The sequence below is a fragment of the Cottoperca gobio genome, chromosome 3, assembly GCF_900634415.1.
Source record: "Cottoperca gobio chromosome 3, fCotGob3.1, whole genome shotgun sequence".
Taxonomy (NCBI): Eukaryota; Metazoa; Chordata; class Actinopteri; order Perciformes; family Bovichtidae; genus Cottoperca; species Cottoperca gobio.
Window position 1 is genome coordinate 21,366,282 of NC_041357.1, and position 16,084 is coordinate 21,382,365.

Here is a 16,084-nt window from a genome sequence, read left to right on the forward strand (position 1 = left end):
CCTAGAAGTGCGTGTCAAATTACAAATATAAAACCTGTTCACAGACCACAAAGAAAAACAAATGTGATACGCTTGTTGACCTTATAGGACGAGCAGTATGACTAATGAATTTAGTAATTTAATAATAATTATAATAACAAGAAAGATTACTTTTTTTTATCATTCTAATGATTACAAAGGTAAATATAATCTGATAATCAATTTTAGCAGAGGTCTAGTCAGAATAAGTTAATTCACAGGGCATCTAAAAAAAAACCCCAACAATTTAGTTTGAGTGGGTTTGAGTACAACTCGGCTTCAATGGTTAAAGAAAATTAAAAGTAAAACATAATGAATATCTGGGGCCCTGGCGCTGTTAGTAATCTAGCCTTGACCCCCGATAGGGTTATTGTTTACCAGACGTTAAACTAATTGTATTAAATGCTAAAACCCCACATGAGATTTCATATCCATATATTTTCAAATGTTCATCCATAAAATAAATAAGGAATTAGACCTTTAATTGAGGAGGATTCGTATAAAGAAAGAGAACTACAATACCCACAACTCTAAACTACACGACCGAGATGTCCAGTCACATGACGAAGTGTCACGTGCTGCTGCCAAACAGTCAGACGCTCAGTCACTTTGAGGCTGTTTGACGCTGAAGGTAGTATTCCTCATTATCAGCTTGTTGTCTTCTACACTTCAATAAACAGCGAAGAAATGACAGTGAATATATTTGATGTAGAGATCTTTATATATGTTGAACTGTTTGGTGAAAAACTAGCTTCAATTTGTATTTTGTATTCAGCTAGGTATATCGTTTACTAGCTAGCTATTGTAGGACACGAGTAACAAAGGTGTTGACTGCGTTGACAGATGTTATTGTTACGTTAATGAAAAGAAAAACAGTAATCTAATCACAGTAAAAGGTGTGGTGTTTAATCAGTATCTCATGTAGGCTGCTGAAAGTATAGCTAAGAAAGTAGTTAATTAAATCGAGGTCAGCTAGATCTCAGCAGCAGCCTCCCTTTTCCCAGTAACCTCAGTGTTACCACTTATCCTGCTGCTTGTGTAGACATTGTTTTAGTGCATCAGTGAGTTCATGTTCATTCATTCAGTATCGGTCAAAATTATTTATTGTTTGAAGTTTATGTCTATGGTCATTTTGAAGGATATGTCACTAAATCCAGTCAGATGTGGAAGAAGTATTCAGATCTCCATATAACTTTAATGTTGCAGCTGCTAAAGGTGGAGCTCATTTTAATGACGTTATATGTTGCTGGGTAGCTTGTGAATAGATCTATATTTATTATTATTATTATTATTATTATTATTATTATTATTATTATTATTATTAATCTGAATCCTCAGATAACCTACTAAAATTATTAAATAATGGTGCACAAAAACAAGACAAGTAAAGGTACAGTACTTGATTAAATATTACTTTCCATCTCTGAATACAGTGGAATGAGATATGTTTAATGGTCTTCAAAACAAAAATTAACTTGACCTAGTTTTATTTTTATGAGAAGCTCTTCCACTTTTGTTAAATTCTAGACTTTAACAAACATGCGTAATATCAGTATTGATGAATAATAAACACTAAGTAATAAGTAAAGAGTCACGCTCTTGTTTGTCTGAAGGTATGCATTCATCACACGATTAAATTGGTAATGTTCTGCATCAGGTCACCCCCATGCTCCTGTCCTGATTATGCACATCAGTGTTTAATTGGTGGCTCGCTGGCAGGAGGCTAAATAAAGAGGTGATGGATATGATTATGGAGTCCATACAGATATTTCATAAAAACAAGCAGGGCTATTACATATAACCCATTAAAACACAGTGTCTGCTCTATTAGCCTATAAATAATATAAATAATTGATAATAATAATAATTGATAAAAGATGCAAATATAGACAGAAACAAGATATTTAAACTGACTCACTGCAGAGTTGCCAGTTCTGGCGGTCTATCAGCACTACATGGTGAATGTGCTCTTGGACGGGTAGATACATGGTGGGCTAGTATATAAATAAATAAACTTAAGCTCATTAAAAATATGTTAACATATGCATGCTTATGAATATCGACATTTGCTAAAAAATCATTTATATCGCTAATTTTGAACATTTAAATTGGAGGATACTACGACCAACCTGGCACTTCATACCTGCGTTAGCTTGGCTCAGGTTGACTCGTTTCACCATTACATGCTAGTTAGCGCGTGTTTCTACAGACGTAAAATGATCGATTTCTTATTAAAAAATAGTTGCACACCAGTTGGACAGAAACAAAGCGTGACAAACGAGGAACATTAAGATTTGTCTTTGGCTCATCCAACAACCGCAAATCGAGAGTAAGATGCTGGAGATGTGGTTTGTGGACAGACAACAGCTGCTCCCGAAAGGTACGAAGCATACAAGACGAGTAAAGGAAATTTCAAGACAAGTGGACAGAGGAGTTTATATTTGTCCTCCACGAGTTGAACCCTTCGTGCTTAATGTGCAAACAGACTGCTCTGGTTTCAAGAGAAGTCATCTGGAGCCGCGTTTCCAAACGACGCATCCAAAATTCAACGAAATGTACGCACCTGGAAGAGACATTAGTAAAAATAAAATAGAGCAGCTTTCTTCTTCTCTCATACACAGGTCAACTAATACAGCTGAACGATTATCTGAGGCATCTTTTGAGATCGCATGGATTTTGGCTCGTGCAAAAAAACCTTCTCAGACTCAAAAGTTGTGAAACACTGCTTTTTGGCTTCAGCAGAAATATTGTTTGACAACATCATCCCAGTATTAAGATAATCCTGCTTGTATTGAATGTATTGGCTGCATTGCATATTATATGTTCTGGGTGGGATGACAGACTAATAAACAGACGTGTTTTTTATGACTGGATGTTGCTTTTCATACTTTGCGGTAAAAGTGCCTCTCCTATTGACTTTGTCCTATCCTTTTTCTTTTATTATTTTTTATTTACCAATGCGAGTATCTCTGAATTTAAACGCAATTTCATTACAGATTACTGACCATCATACTGATACTGGTGATAACTTTGAGAAAACATCAGCTGCCTCCTGACTCCAGTGGAACTTAAGAAACTGGACATTTCTGATCAGCATTTCCTCCACGTGGATCCAGAGAGGTGGGGACACATTTTTTGGGGAGTGTAAGGCTTGGCAGGCCAAGCTACAGCCCGTTAACTCATGGCGATTAACACAGACGTTGATGACTGGGGTGGCGTTGGCAGTAATGACTCTGGAGAAAGGGCCTGGCTCTTGCAGAGCCCCAGCGTGGATTCTGTCCGGCATCCTGAGATGGACAGCAGGGGGAGCGGAGGCGTGTCGTCTTGGGCAGCGGTCTTCATCGTAGTGAACGCAGCACTGGGAGCAGGTTTACTCAATTTCCCTGCAGCCTTCAATATGGCAGGAGGAGTGACTGCAGGACTTGCGCTTCAAATGGTGAGGAGATCCCAGTGAGGTGCATAATACTGTGTTCCCTTTCTACACGCCCTTTCCCCACTGCATGAAGGCAACCTATAATTCTATTCAGTATTTAGTTTGTAAAATGTCTAAAGCGATGACAAATTATGTATTCATGTTCAAAACATTATCAAACACGGACCCTCTGAAGACCTATGAACTAATCGATTAGTCGACTGGTCGTAGCAGCTCTAGTGCAGGAACACAAACACTACTCTGCACCAAATGTTAGAGCTGAATGTATTTTCTGTGTTTGTGTGACCAACGCAAAACTGCCTATAGACGGTATTATTGGGAACTATAACGTGTTCCTTCCTGTTTCTTTGTTTCAGTTTATGCTGATCTTTATAATCAGTGGATTGGTGATCCTGGGATACTGCTCGCAGGTATGTGTCAATTCAGGACCGCCAGATTTATTTCCATCTCTCACTGTTCCACTCGTTTCTTTCATTTTCTCCAACATGTTCTGCGGCATTCTTAATACGTCTACATTTTCTTTCACATGAGTATTTTTTCCCCTTCAGTAGCCTTGTGTAATAACTTTGTTCTGTGGTTGTATTCCTGATTTCAAATGAAGTGCACTGGTCAACATCTCAGACTTTCACTTCCTGCTGGCTCAGACTCGTGCTTACGTGTTAAAACACAATGGAGAAAAAGTCCAGCCAAGTTTCAGTCAGTTAAATGCAAAAACTTCTGCAGAATATTGCTTTAAAATGCATTAGTCTGCCACATTCAGCTGCAGGATGAACTTTGTCTTAAAGCACGTGGTACCATGAGAATCGCTGACTACATGAAGGAAAGAGTGACTGTAGTCAGCAGCCTAAAACCATAACTTTCTTTATAACAATGCCTTAAACGTAAGATCGTTACAGTCAGCGGGGAGGCTCCTGCTTCAGGATTACCTGTGGAGAATTTACCTGCTGGAAATATCAGATGAAAGGAAATTGCCATAAAACAAATGCACCAGTAAATGTTTTCCTTTTTTATAGTTGGCACTTTAACTGATGTCTTATTTGGACTGTTGCTTTAAACTCCACTCATGCTGTGTTACAACGGCATTAAGAGAAGAGCTTGTCAAATCTTAAACCACACGAGCCCTATCGGGAGAATATTGTTTTTGGGTTTTTACACACTGTGGGCACATGAATTATTGACATAATATCAGAATTTGTTTGATGCTGGTTGTGTTTTAACGTTGCTGAAGATTGTTTTCTTGACTCAGCATTGCATAAAAAGCCACAGGTTGCCAAAAATATATTTGTCTCAGCAGCAGGTGCATCCCTGTTTACCCTAATTCAACTGGATAACTTCAGTCTGTTAATGCGCCATCGTCTGATCAAAAAATATTAGACGGTGACTAAATGGCCAATACATTTACTGCCGAATCCACTGAGTTCACTTTTTCATTATCTGTCTGGTTTCTTCAGGTCAGTAATGAAAGCACCTATCAGGAGGTTGTCCGAGCTACTTGTGGGAAAGTCACAGGAATCCTATGTGAAGTAGCCATTGCCGTCTACACCTTTGGGACTTGTATTGCTTTCTTTATCGTCATTGGAGACCAGCTGGATCGCTGTAAGTATATTCACACTGATAAAGGCGATCGCTGTTGCCCCGTTTCTGTCTCATTTTATCAGACTTCGACACTCTTTGATCTTTTAACCTTGTAATCTTTGTACACATTTCATTGCGTATTGTGCTGTCACCTACAGTTGCATGGCCTTTGTCCCACATGTAGACATGATCCATGTGTTTGAACAAAGAAAGATGTCCAGCAGCAGCAGCAGCAGCAGCAGTAGTAGTGTGGAGCTTTACCATCATTGATGCAGGCAAAGAGCATGTGACCCACTCTTACACTTCCTTGTACTGAGACGCTGACAGTGTAGAAATTCTTCTCCTGCTTGTTTCTGGAAAAGAAACTATGACCTTCCACCTCCTTTTGAAATGCATTAATGGAGTTGTTGTGACTAATTATCTACTTTGCTAAATGTCCCCCCTGCCCTGACGGTCGCCAGCTCCACACAAGGGTGTTTTATTTACTGAAAAAGCAACAGTACAAAACTACTCCTGATCTGAATTTAGCTGAACAATATGATTACATTACATTACAGGTCATTTAGCAGACGCTCTTACCCAGAGCAACATACAATGAACTAACTACAGGGACAGTCTCTTGGCGTTAAGTACCTTGCTCAATGGTGGCAGCCCTGGTTCCACCATTGTACACACGGGTTGTACACAGAACTCTTCAGAAAGTCGCCGGCGCTGCAGCTTGATTTGCTGTCTTGATGTGAGCACCGTCTGAAATGTGTCCCAGCATGCTCTGTGAAGAGAATCAGTCGCTTCCTGTGCGCAATGAATGGGAGTGGATTTAGCCACCAGTCTGATTGCGTTCAGTGGGCATGCATTGTAATCCAGCGCACGTTATACTGCCTGCCTGTCCTTCTCAAGATCATTTTTTTAATTCCTGTTTTGTGTTGCAGTGGTGGCGGCAGTGGCTCATGACAAAGATGGTACCGTCAGTGGCTACTGGTACACTGACCGCAAATTTACCATCTCGGTAACTGCAGTCCTGATTATTCTTCCTCTCTCCATCCCCAAAGAGATTGGCTTTCAGAAATATGCCAGGTACAAAACTTTGTCACTCATCTTGTTTTCCCACCAAGGATTAAAATAGTTTTTCTTAGCGTTCACTTTGCATGATAATCATGTCTGAGTTGTCGTTCTTCATCGTAGTGCACTGAGTGTGATGGGAACCTGGTATGTGACCATCGTAGTCATCATAAAGTACATCTGGCCGGATAAAGATATGACTCCAGGCTACATTCCCACCAGGTGAGCTCTGCGCACACTTCATGACGCTGCCCTTACTTTATGCTGCTAACTGATTTTTAAAGGCGTTTTACAAATGATTTTATCACCGTCACCTACTCCATTCAGAAAAATCTGCATCCTCGTCGTCATGCTTTGCTTGAGTTGCTAAATCGTTGTGTTTGTTACAGTGCTACTTCCTGGACTGCAGTCTTCAATGCAATGCCCACCATATGCTTCGGTTTCCAGGTATCTCTTCATTTGGTATCATTTAAGATCATAAAACGATATGCCTGTCTTTTGAACGGAGTTTGATATTGATGAATTGTTTTTGTCTCATCTTCTTCCTCCTGATCTCTCTCCACAGTGCCACGTCAGCTGTGTGCCGGTGTTCAACAGCATGAGCAGGAAGGAGATCAAACCGTGGGGAGTTGTGGTCACTTTCAGCATGATAATCTGCCTGTTCGTATACACAGGAACAGGTATTCTCAATGTTTGCACTTGTTACTCAATAATGTGCCTAATAACCTCATGATAAACCATCTAATACAATGAAAGATCACACTTTTATAACGGGCTCCTTATCATTTGTCCGCTTTGTGTTCTTCGTCACGTGGGTCAGATAAAAAGCCGCTCCAACGTGTAACGGGCCTTCATGTGTTTAAACGTCGGTTCAAGCCAATACTTAATAAATGCTTGCTGTGTTTTCTCAGGTGTCTGTGGCTTCCTGACGTTTGGCTCCAACGTCAGTCAGGATGTGTTGATGTCCTACCCTTCTGATGATATTGCTGTGGCCATCGCGAGAGCTTTTATCGTCATCTGTGTCATCACCTCGTACCCCATTTTACACTTCTGTGGCAGGTAAGATCCAGTGGAAATATCCAGCACGCTGTGTCTCAGTCACGGGTGTTGAGATTGTAATAAAGAGTTTTAATATTTTAATTATATTAAATAGTTCTACCTATAGTGCAGTGATGTGTAACCAGATGTGAAAGAAGTAAGCAGATATTTTACTTAAGTAAAAGTACTAATACAATAGTGTAGAAATACTCAGTTACAAGTACATTAAGCTAATTGTACTTGCTGTTCGGAGTTGTATTCTCATGATTGTTTGCACTTATTGTACGTCGCTTTGGACAAAAGCGTCAGCTAAATGAACTGTGATGTAATGTAAAGATCCTGCATTCAAATGTCTACTTAAATACAACTACAAAAGTTTATATTCTGCTGTGTAGCTTGTGAAAAAAATAAAATAAAGTGTATGAATCGTCTGAATCATAATCATGTCCTTCCAGGGCAGTTATAGAAGGACTTTGGCTGCGTTTCCAAGGCGAGCAGGTGGAGGTGTGTGTGCGTCGTGAGCAGAGGAGGAGGATCGTGCAGACGCTGGTGTGGTTTGTTGTCACCCTCGTCCTCGCCCTCTTCATCCCTGATATTGGTCGGGTGATCTCGCTGATCGGAGGATTGGCAGCCTGCTTTATCTTTGTCTTCCCAGGTAACACTTCCAAGGTTTCAGATTTCTGTGTGATTTTATTTATTTATTTATTTGTTTGATGTCACATTGAAATGTCTGTCCAATGTCTCGTTCACTTAACAGGTTTGTGTTTGATGCAAGCAAAGCTGTCCGAGACAGACAGCCGAACTACAAGGTGAGATGCTGATTTTTCTTGACGTCTTTTAATTTCTTTGGAATTCAATTGATTTTAAATGATACTGTGCAGCACAGCAACAAGGTCCCTGGATCAAACCCCACGAGGGGCGTCAGTGTGGGGAGTTTCATGCTTGTTTAACTGGAGTTGGTCTGCGAGTGCTGCTACTGTATAGTTAGGATGAAGTTAATCACAGGGATTAAAGAAGCATTATCACACTCTGACCATTAGGGTCCAGAAAAAGCATTGAAACAAGTTTCCACAATATACACAGTTTATGTTGCAGTGACTTTTTTTCCCCATGACTTAGACACAATGATGAGACGGCACTGACGTTATTAAATACATCAACATTGTAGACAAAAAAAGAGGAGACTAAAATGTAGTTAATAAAAATGGTGCCAAAATCTCAAAAACAAAACGTTGAAATAATAAGTTCTGTCATCTTCAGTAAAGGATCTGAATACTTCCTCCACCACTAGATTTAAGTGAACTGATCTCCTCTAAGGACTTCTCCCTAATGTTGGTCTCTGTTACAGCTGGCATGGATTGGTGGTCTTCGGTGTTGTCATGGTTACAATTGGGATGTTCATCTTTGGCCTCACCACGACCAACTCCATCTATCAAGACGTCGTCAGCTAAGAGGAGCCGTCTTATCGGAGGCAGCTGTGTTTGGGGGGGGGGGGGGGGGGGTCCTGTGCTGCTATTTCTGCACTACGATGGAGAAACATCTCGTGACTCATTTAAAAAGAATTCTCTCACCTTCCTGCTCCATCCCGAGTTAAAGCTCCACAGAACTTTACTCAATCAGGACAGTCAGAGACGCCTCGCAATGCCAAATGACAACAGACACTTTTTATTTTATGTATAGTTTAAATTGCATGTTTTTATGATGGTTGAAAATCGTATGTGACGGTTTGGTGGCACCCTGTACGGGCGACACCGTCCTGGTCCTGTTTACAAGAGCTGAAGGACTTTGTACAGAAAGGTCTTACAATCAAATTGATTTTAATAATGAAATTGTACCAATTTATGCATTTTAACTTGCATGTCAAAGTAAATGTTTCTTATTGAAATTGACATGCTGTGGTTTCCCGCACTAATCCAGGTCTAGACTTTATGTTGCTGCTGCTGGTCCACAATTAAAAAAAAGAAAATTGAGTCTCTTCTCCAATAAAGGCTTCGAGTGATGCGTTGGCTCACACTAGAAAACAAACATTAATGAGTGATAACTGCAGGGACGGGACAGTTCAGGTCTTTTCATTTATTTCCAATCAGTACCTCTAAATGAGTTGAAAGTGAGGTTTTCAACTATTTGGGCAAAGGAAACCAATGGTATTACATTTTAAAATAAATTAAGGAAGAATTAGTTGAGGTTTAGTTTTCTTATATTTTAGAAATACTATGATTTTCTAATTCGCTTTGAGGTGAAATTACAAAATGTTCATGTAAGCCTGCAGGCCTTTAAGAAGAGTACTTTAATATGCAAACCGTTAGCTGCCCGCAGCAGTGTGCAGGATGTCCTCCCCATTAGGATATGAACACCCACTCTTCATAAGTGCTGGTTCCCCACAGAGTGGCTTTACAAAGTGCACCGTCTTTATGAATGTATGCAAATATTGGATGTAACTTACACAGAATTCAGTTTGTACATCATTTACAGAAAATAGTTGGACTCAGGCTAGACAGCTTGATTGCGCAACGTATTTACTTGAATCAGCTCAAGAATGAGAAGAAACCATTTTACTGTTATTAAAGATTCATAACAATTTAGATAATTGTGTTGCATTGAAAACTTGTTCAAGAAATTAGTTTTTCACCCAAGCTGCAAATGACAAATCTGGAAAATGTTCAAATTGAGTGGATTTAATACCCAGCTAATAATCTTGGGTATGTTAAGCATTTAATAATTCATGTGATACCCAGCAATAAAAAAAAAAAAGTTAAACGGGATATTTCCCCCCAGCACAGCAATTGCATTATCACATTGTCGTCTAAATACATAATACTTTAAAGGAAGCAGCTACAGTCCAAACACTAATGCCGTCTGACCAGTAGAAAAACTAATGTCTTGAAATAATTTAATCACATACAAATTGTTTTTATGGTTTGGTGTTGAACGATGTGTCAAAAGTTCTCACTCTTTAGGTGCTGTAGACAAGTTTCTTGAGTGAATGTCAGGTGAATTTATGACTTCCATTACTGATCTACTGTTTTCAGGCTAAGGATGCACTTTTGTTCAAGACATTTGTTAATGAGAAATCATGTGTCCCCGTTGTCTTACAGAAAGTTGATTTACAAACATTTGAAACAAGTTCATGGATGGTTTAATAGAAATACCTGTGATATTCCAATAAATTGACTAAAATCAAGGCATGTGAATACATCTGATAATTCTTAAGTCACTGGCAGTTTAAAACATTTAATGAAGAAACAAGTGAAGTTCGAGACAGTTTGAGCAATGCTTTTTAAATTCAGAATAATGCCTTTTCATTACTTGCACACTTTTCCAGAAAATAGCAATTAAAAAATAAAAAACCCACAGATTCAGCTTTGCATCAATTCCACAGACAATAGCTTCATTTGATCATGTAAAGTGCCGTCTTAATATTTGGACATGGACAATTTGTTTTGGCTTTTTTATTATTAGACATGGAACCAAGGTCAAAGAGCAGACTTGTAACATGTACAAGTAGTTCCTCATCTTAAAAGACAACGCCGTACGACCATTCAAGACAAGGCCACCAGGGAGTTAAAGGCTCGACAGGATGTCATTAACAGGCCAAGTATGTCAGATAAGTGCGACTGCACAGGCGCTTTTTACCAACCGAAAACCACATTTAAAAAATAAATAACACAAGGCACACATTCCCCAAATGAGCATGAAGTAAAGTTGGCTGATAATGTTACATGTGATTTGATTCAATTCATATTTAAGTGTCCAATTATTTGTTGTCCCTTTATAAACATGAGTCTAAAAAAAGGGTTTCGATTCACTATAAACCCAATATAGATGAAATATCCTCAAAGCTGCCCCCCCCACCCCACCTCAAATCTAATATGATGCAAAGCCAACAACAAATATTGTCCCTCTCCAAATACTCAACACACTTCACTGCAGGAGCTCAATAAACAATATAGATGATAAGAATAAGTGCCCTAAAAGTCATTTTCCCTTCAAAATCTTCCCTGAGAACAAAATGTAGCATCCAACAAGTGATGAGTGCAGGTATATTACATATCTCCATCATGGCTCAGTAGGAGCCATTTGTTATGAAGGACTGGAACATGTGGAAAGCTGGACCTGGAGCCCACTGAGGAACCATGTGACCTGCACCCTGAAACACAGAGGACAGCAGCATTTCACTTATAATGTAACCGTTTCCCCCCCCCCCCCCCCAATGTGAAGCAGGACAGCTATGAGTCTGGCACACTAAAAACACACTGGTGGTTACCTTGACCGTCAGGAAAGTGATGTTTCCATACTGTTGATAGAAACCAGCAATCTGTTCATCATGAATCCACGTCTGGTACTTCGTGGTTTCCTGAGAATATTATCAGTATTAAGAAGTGTATCTGGTTATACGATTACAACTTTGTCAGTTTATACAAATTCATGTTGCATCTTCAGGCAGTTCTGTTCAAGAAATGTGCACACGGGTTGAACACGCGTATGAAACTCTCAGGTACAAAACGCATTGAAAAAAACAGTCATGACAATTAAACGCATCCCATTACAGCCTCTGGATTTAGATCTCAGTTAGCCACACACTGATTTTAGTTTAGCTACAGAATATACTGATTTATACAAATAAAAACTGCTGTCTGTTGGAGGGCAGACGACCATAGTCCGTTTAAAACATGAGTTTGTGGGGAACTCCTTTATAATCTCTTAAAATTAGAGTTCCTACCTTCAGGCCGAGGTCTTCGACAAACCACTGGTCTCCCAGGAAGTTGCAGGCCATGTCCGTGTCTCCGTTGTAAACGAGCGCCCGCAGACCCAGAGAGAGCAGCTTCATATACACTTCCTTCACTGTTGGGTACAGGTAGGTGTAGTGCTCTCCGACGGAGTCACTGCAATAAAGAAAAGAGCCCGTTACGATCACGGTGGGCATGTCCCTGACCTCGTAACTCTAAGCAAAAAGAGGAGGAATGCCTCAAGTTAGAAAAAGGGCTGATTTAAATGACAGGTTTCTAAACAGCAATTGTGCTCGTGTACTTGTTTAACACTGCAATGTTTTGAAAACGGCAGTTTGAGGCAAAACATTTGGAGAATCCACAAACTGTTTAAAAAAATATTGTGGGAGCAGAAAGTGTGCAGTCTATTGTTTGCCATAAAATCTCATGAGGTCATAATTTGGTTTAGGACCAAAATATCTGCAAAACACAACATTCCCATCAGCGTCAGTTACACTTTGTTTTTTAAATGTATTGTATTAAAATAAGGAGATTATTATATTTTTTTAAATCAGCAGGTTAGCATGCTGATGTTAGCTTTTAGCTCATAGCACTACTGTGCCTTAGTATAGCCACAGAGCCTCGTTACACTTTGTAATTTAATAAAATTGCTGCATATAATTGATTTACTGCGAGTAAGATTTAATAAAATTGCTGCATATAATAGATTTACTGCGAGTAAGATTTAATAAAATTGCTGCATATAATTGATTTACTGCGAGTAAGATGCACTTCTAACAACTGCTTAGAGGGGCAAATTAACCATTTTTTAATTTATGTCTGAACGTCACATTCTTGAGACTTTAAAAAAAGGGTGAGATGGTCAGTTTATAGATTGATAAATGAAGATAAACATCACAGGGAACACTTTCAACAAATACCCACACTGTAATAAAAGCTCCCTTTAAATTTTATTAGTGACATTTTGAAACATTACTAATAAGATTAAGGCGACAACCCATTCATTATTTAGCCGACATACCTGCAGAGGTCCCAGGGTGGTAGTGTATCTGGCACGTGTAAAGCTTTCCTCACATCGCCTCTGTTCAGCCAGTTAATCTGAGCCGTACTGTTGATGCAGGGAGGGACTGCACCCAGAGACACGGAAGGCACGCCATCTGAAAACTTAAAAACAATAAAAGATTATTAATTACTGTTACAAGACATCATTGAGAAATTGAATAACGGGGACACGGGCGAGCAGCACTCACTTTGAGGGTGTGTGGGCGTTTCCTGTAGTTCTTAAACAGCTGACTCATGGTCATCTCGTAGCCTCCGTGGGATCTCCTGCCACCCTCACAATCCAAGTAAAGGCTATACTCATTAAGTCCACTACCATACACTATGCTAAAGGCCACTTTCACCTGAAGGGGGAGACATGGACCAATTAAAAATATGAAAGTCATCTGGTAGCACCAGAAATGACCAGCTGTTGTGTAAAAATAGTTCACACATACCAGCGTGCTGCAGGTCTCTGAACTGGAGTTGTAGAAGTTACAGTTTCCCTTGTCACAGCAGTTTATGTTCAGATCACGCCACAAACTGCACATAAAACATAGTTTTACAATGACATGACCCACATACCAGTAATGTACAACTTCTTGGCTCGTAGTCAAACAGTAGCATGAGGCGATAGATAGATAGATAGATAGATAGATGGATAGATGGATAGAGAGATAGATTTCATTACATTTTCTGGCTGAATTAAAACCACAAGAGTGAACTCTGAAGTGAACATTGAAATACTCAGATACAAATCAAACGCTTTACTTTTACATACACCAAGGTATTATTGTAAACTAAATAGAAAACGACATCTAATATCTAATATATTGCTAGGTTAAAAAACTAAAGTTTAAATAAAATGTTAATTCCATTTCTGCTATAATATAATCCCTCTCGTGAAACTGAAGCACAGAAATGTAACACTGGACATTCCAGGAGATGGTGCTATGCTACAATTGCTTCATAATAATCCCGGTTTTTGTTGTTGTTGTTTTTACATGCAGGATCTCAGCAAATCTAGACTTAACCAGGAGGAACAAACTAATATCTGATGGCATTTGTTTTTGAACATATTCCCTCAAAGCAAACAAGCTTCCTCTACAGCAAAGTGCCACTTACTCTTCTCCAAAGAGGCCGTGGTAGTAACCGAAGTAGATCAAACTTTGGTCATTGAGCGCAAAGCTGCTGAGACCATTCCCCGCTGAAAATCCCTGAAAACAAAAATATATTCAAATACATGTCTACAGTACAGATACTGAACACATTCAGATGGTGCTGCTGAGCAACTGAGGCTTAAGAGACGTTTGCATCATTGGTGTAAGTAATACTCAGAAGTACAGAAATATGAGTATCAAAATAAACTTTAAGTACCAAAAGAAAAACTTGTTATGGCCCATATCAGAAATCACATACATTATATCACTGGGTTATAATAAGTGATGCATTAAGTGTACACTACTTTAATGCTGCAGCTGGTAAAGAGAAACAAGAAAAACAAAAGTGAAACTCATTTGAATTTCAATAGTCTCATCTTATAATAATAAATATTGTATTTGTTTCATATGATTGTGAATCTAGAAAGTAACTGTTATCAGAGAGCTGTAATGGAGTAAAGTTGCAGAACATTGAAATACTCAAAATTGTATTTACTTAAATAATTATACTTAAATAATTATACTTAGGTACTTTCCACCACTGGTTTGTATGAAACATCTCACCTTAAGGTTGATTTTGGCAACTCCAGGTAGCCACGCGCAGGCTGAGGGTTGGTGCATAAACGCCACCATAACTTTCCCCAAAGATGAAGAACTCATTTTGAGTGAAATGTGGGAACTTGGAAAAGAAACTCTGCAGGGCTTTGTAACTATCCTCAGCAACCTAAGAGAAGAACATATGAAAAATAAAGGCTGTCTCTAAACAATTCTCTTTACTTTTCAAAGTGAGCAGTCACTGAACTCACCTGGTCATCAGTCGGTGGCGTACTTTTTGTCATCAGAGTAGGAATATCCCACTCCTACAGGAGATTCTAGATACAGCATGTTGGCAATCTTGTTCCAGCTGAACGCGTTCTCATACAGTGTGACGCCGTTATCAGTGACCTGAAAAGGAAAGACAATGCTTATTAGTCACTTTGCTTAAGTGCCAAACGCTTAGATAAATACAGCCATCCCTTAAATTAACACGTTCAGCAAGGGCTGGGCAATAAGTCTATGATATCGTAATACAAGACTTAATATCGTAATTATCGTTTTTTTCCCCTGGTCGTAAAGATTGTTCTATCGTGTCATTATTTCCACATTACTGATTTATTAAACATCTCATTGTGTAATTATTTTGTGTCAACCGTGCAATATCGATAGAGTTATTTAATTTCCTTCATATCGCCCAGCCCTTCTTTCAGCTACTGCCCTCAGGGCAAAAAGGTACAGATTCCTTTTGTGCAAAGTAAAACCTCTTCAGAACATAGCTTGCCCCTGTGGCCATAACATATCTTAAATCAGTAAGGACAGACAATTTATTTCAAAGCCAGCTTGCTACCTCAGCACATTGCATCTATTTAACCTTGATTCGGACCTCAACATTGAATAACTGGTGCTCCTTTTTTTACTGTAGATCTAGTGTAAAAAGTGTTTAACATGTCCTGTCTGGATGTAATGTCTGCCTTTTGTACACAAAAAGTCAACTAGATTTCCATTACTATTATATCCAGTGCACAGGGACATATTTAGCATGCTCACATGAAAGGGTCCATTTTCTGACAGGAAACCATCCAGTGAGCTGCAGCCTGGGCCTCCATTCAGCCAGAGCACCAGAGGGTCTTTGACTGGGTCCCTCTGAGAAGTCACAAACCTGCAGGAGACCAGGACGGGCTTCAATACAACACACTGAAAGGTCACACACACCCCTACACATTGCACAACGTGAGGCGGATTGAGAAGCTTCGGAAAGCCAGATGGTTATTGTTTCTTACCAATAGTGGAGAAACTTCCCTGGCCGTGCCTGGAGGTGTCCCGACCACTGTCGATAGTTGGGTTTGAACTTCATACCCGGCAGCTGGGTCACCTCATCAGGAGCATACTGAGCCCGCGAGCCGAGCTGAAACACGGCCAGCAAACACACCAACAAACCACCGGCGAACATCCCTGAACTCTACTTACTTCCTACAAAAATAACCCTAAATTACACAACA

At 39.5% G+C, this 16,084-nt stretch overlaps 2 protein-coding genes across 2 annotated transcripts; one reads left to right on the plus strand and one right to left on the minus strand.

The window, feature by feature from the left end:
- The first annotated feature begins 528 nt into the window (after positions 1–528).
- slc38a7 (solute carrier family 38 member 7) lies at positions 529–10,304 on the plus strand. The gene is made up of 12 exons (XM_029456815.1): positions 529–649; positions 3,015–3,454; positions 3,808–3,861; positions 4,903–5,047; positions 5,956–6,100; positions 6,209–6,307; positions 6,475–6,532; positions 6,651–6,765; positions 6,997–7,144; positions 7,579–7,778; positions 7,881–7,932; positions 8,472–10,304. The coding sequence occupies exons 2-12, from the start codon at positions 3,200–3,202 to the stop codon at positions 8,572–8,574; spliced, it is 1,374 nt and encodes a 457-aa protein (XP_029312675.1). The 5' UTR covers positions 529–649; positions 3,015–3,199; the 3' UTR covers positions 8,575–10,304.
- si:ch211-122f10.4 (Cathepsin A-like protein) lies at positions 10,243–16,068 on the minus strand. The gene is given in 13 exon segments (XM_029456798.1): positions 10,243–11,270; positions 11,388–11,477; positions 11,844–12,006; positions 12,872–13,014; positions 13,101–13,253; positions 13,347–13,431; positions 14,014–14,105; positions 14,613–14,636; positions 14,638–14,772; positions 14,855–14,863; positions 14,865–14,993; positions 15,633–15,744; positions 15,866–16,068. Coding segments are annotated over 13 exon segments (1,389 nt in total). The 5' UTR covers positions 16,036–16,068; the 3' UTR covers positions 10,243–11,186.
- Positions 16,069–16,084: the final 16 nt, after the last annotated feature.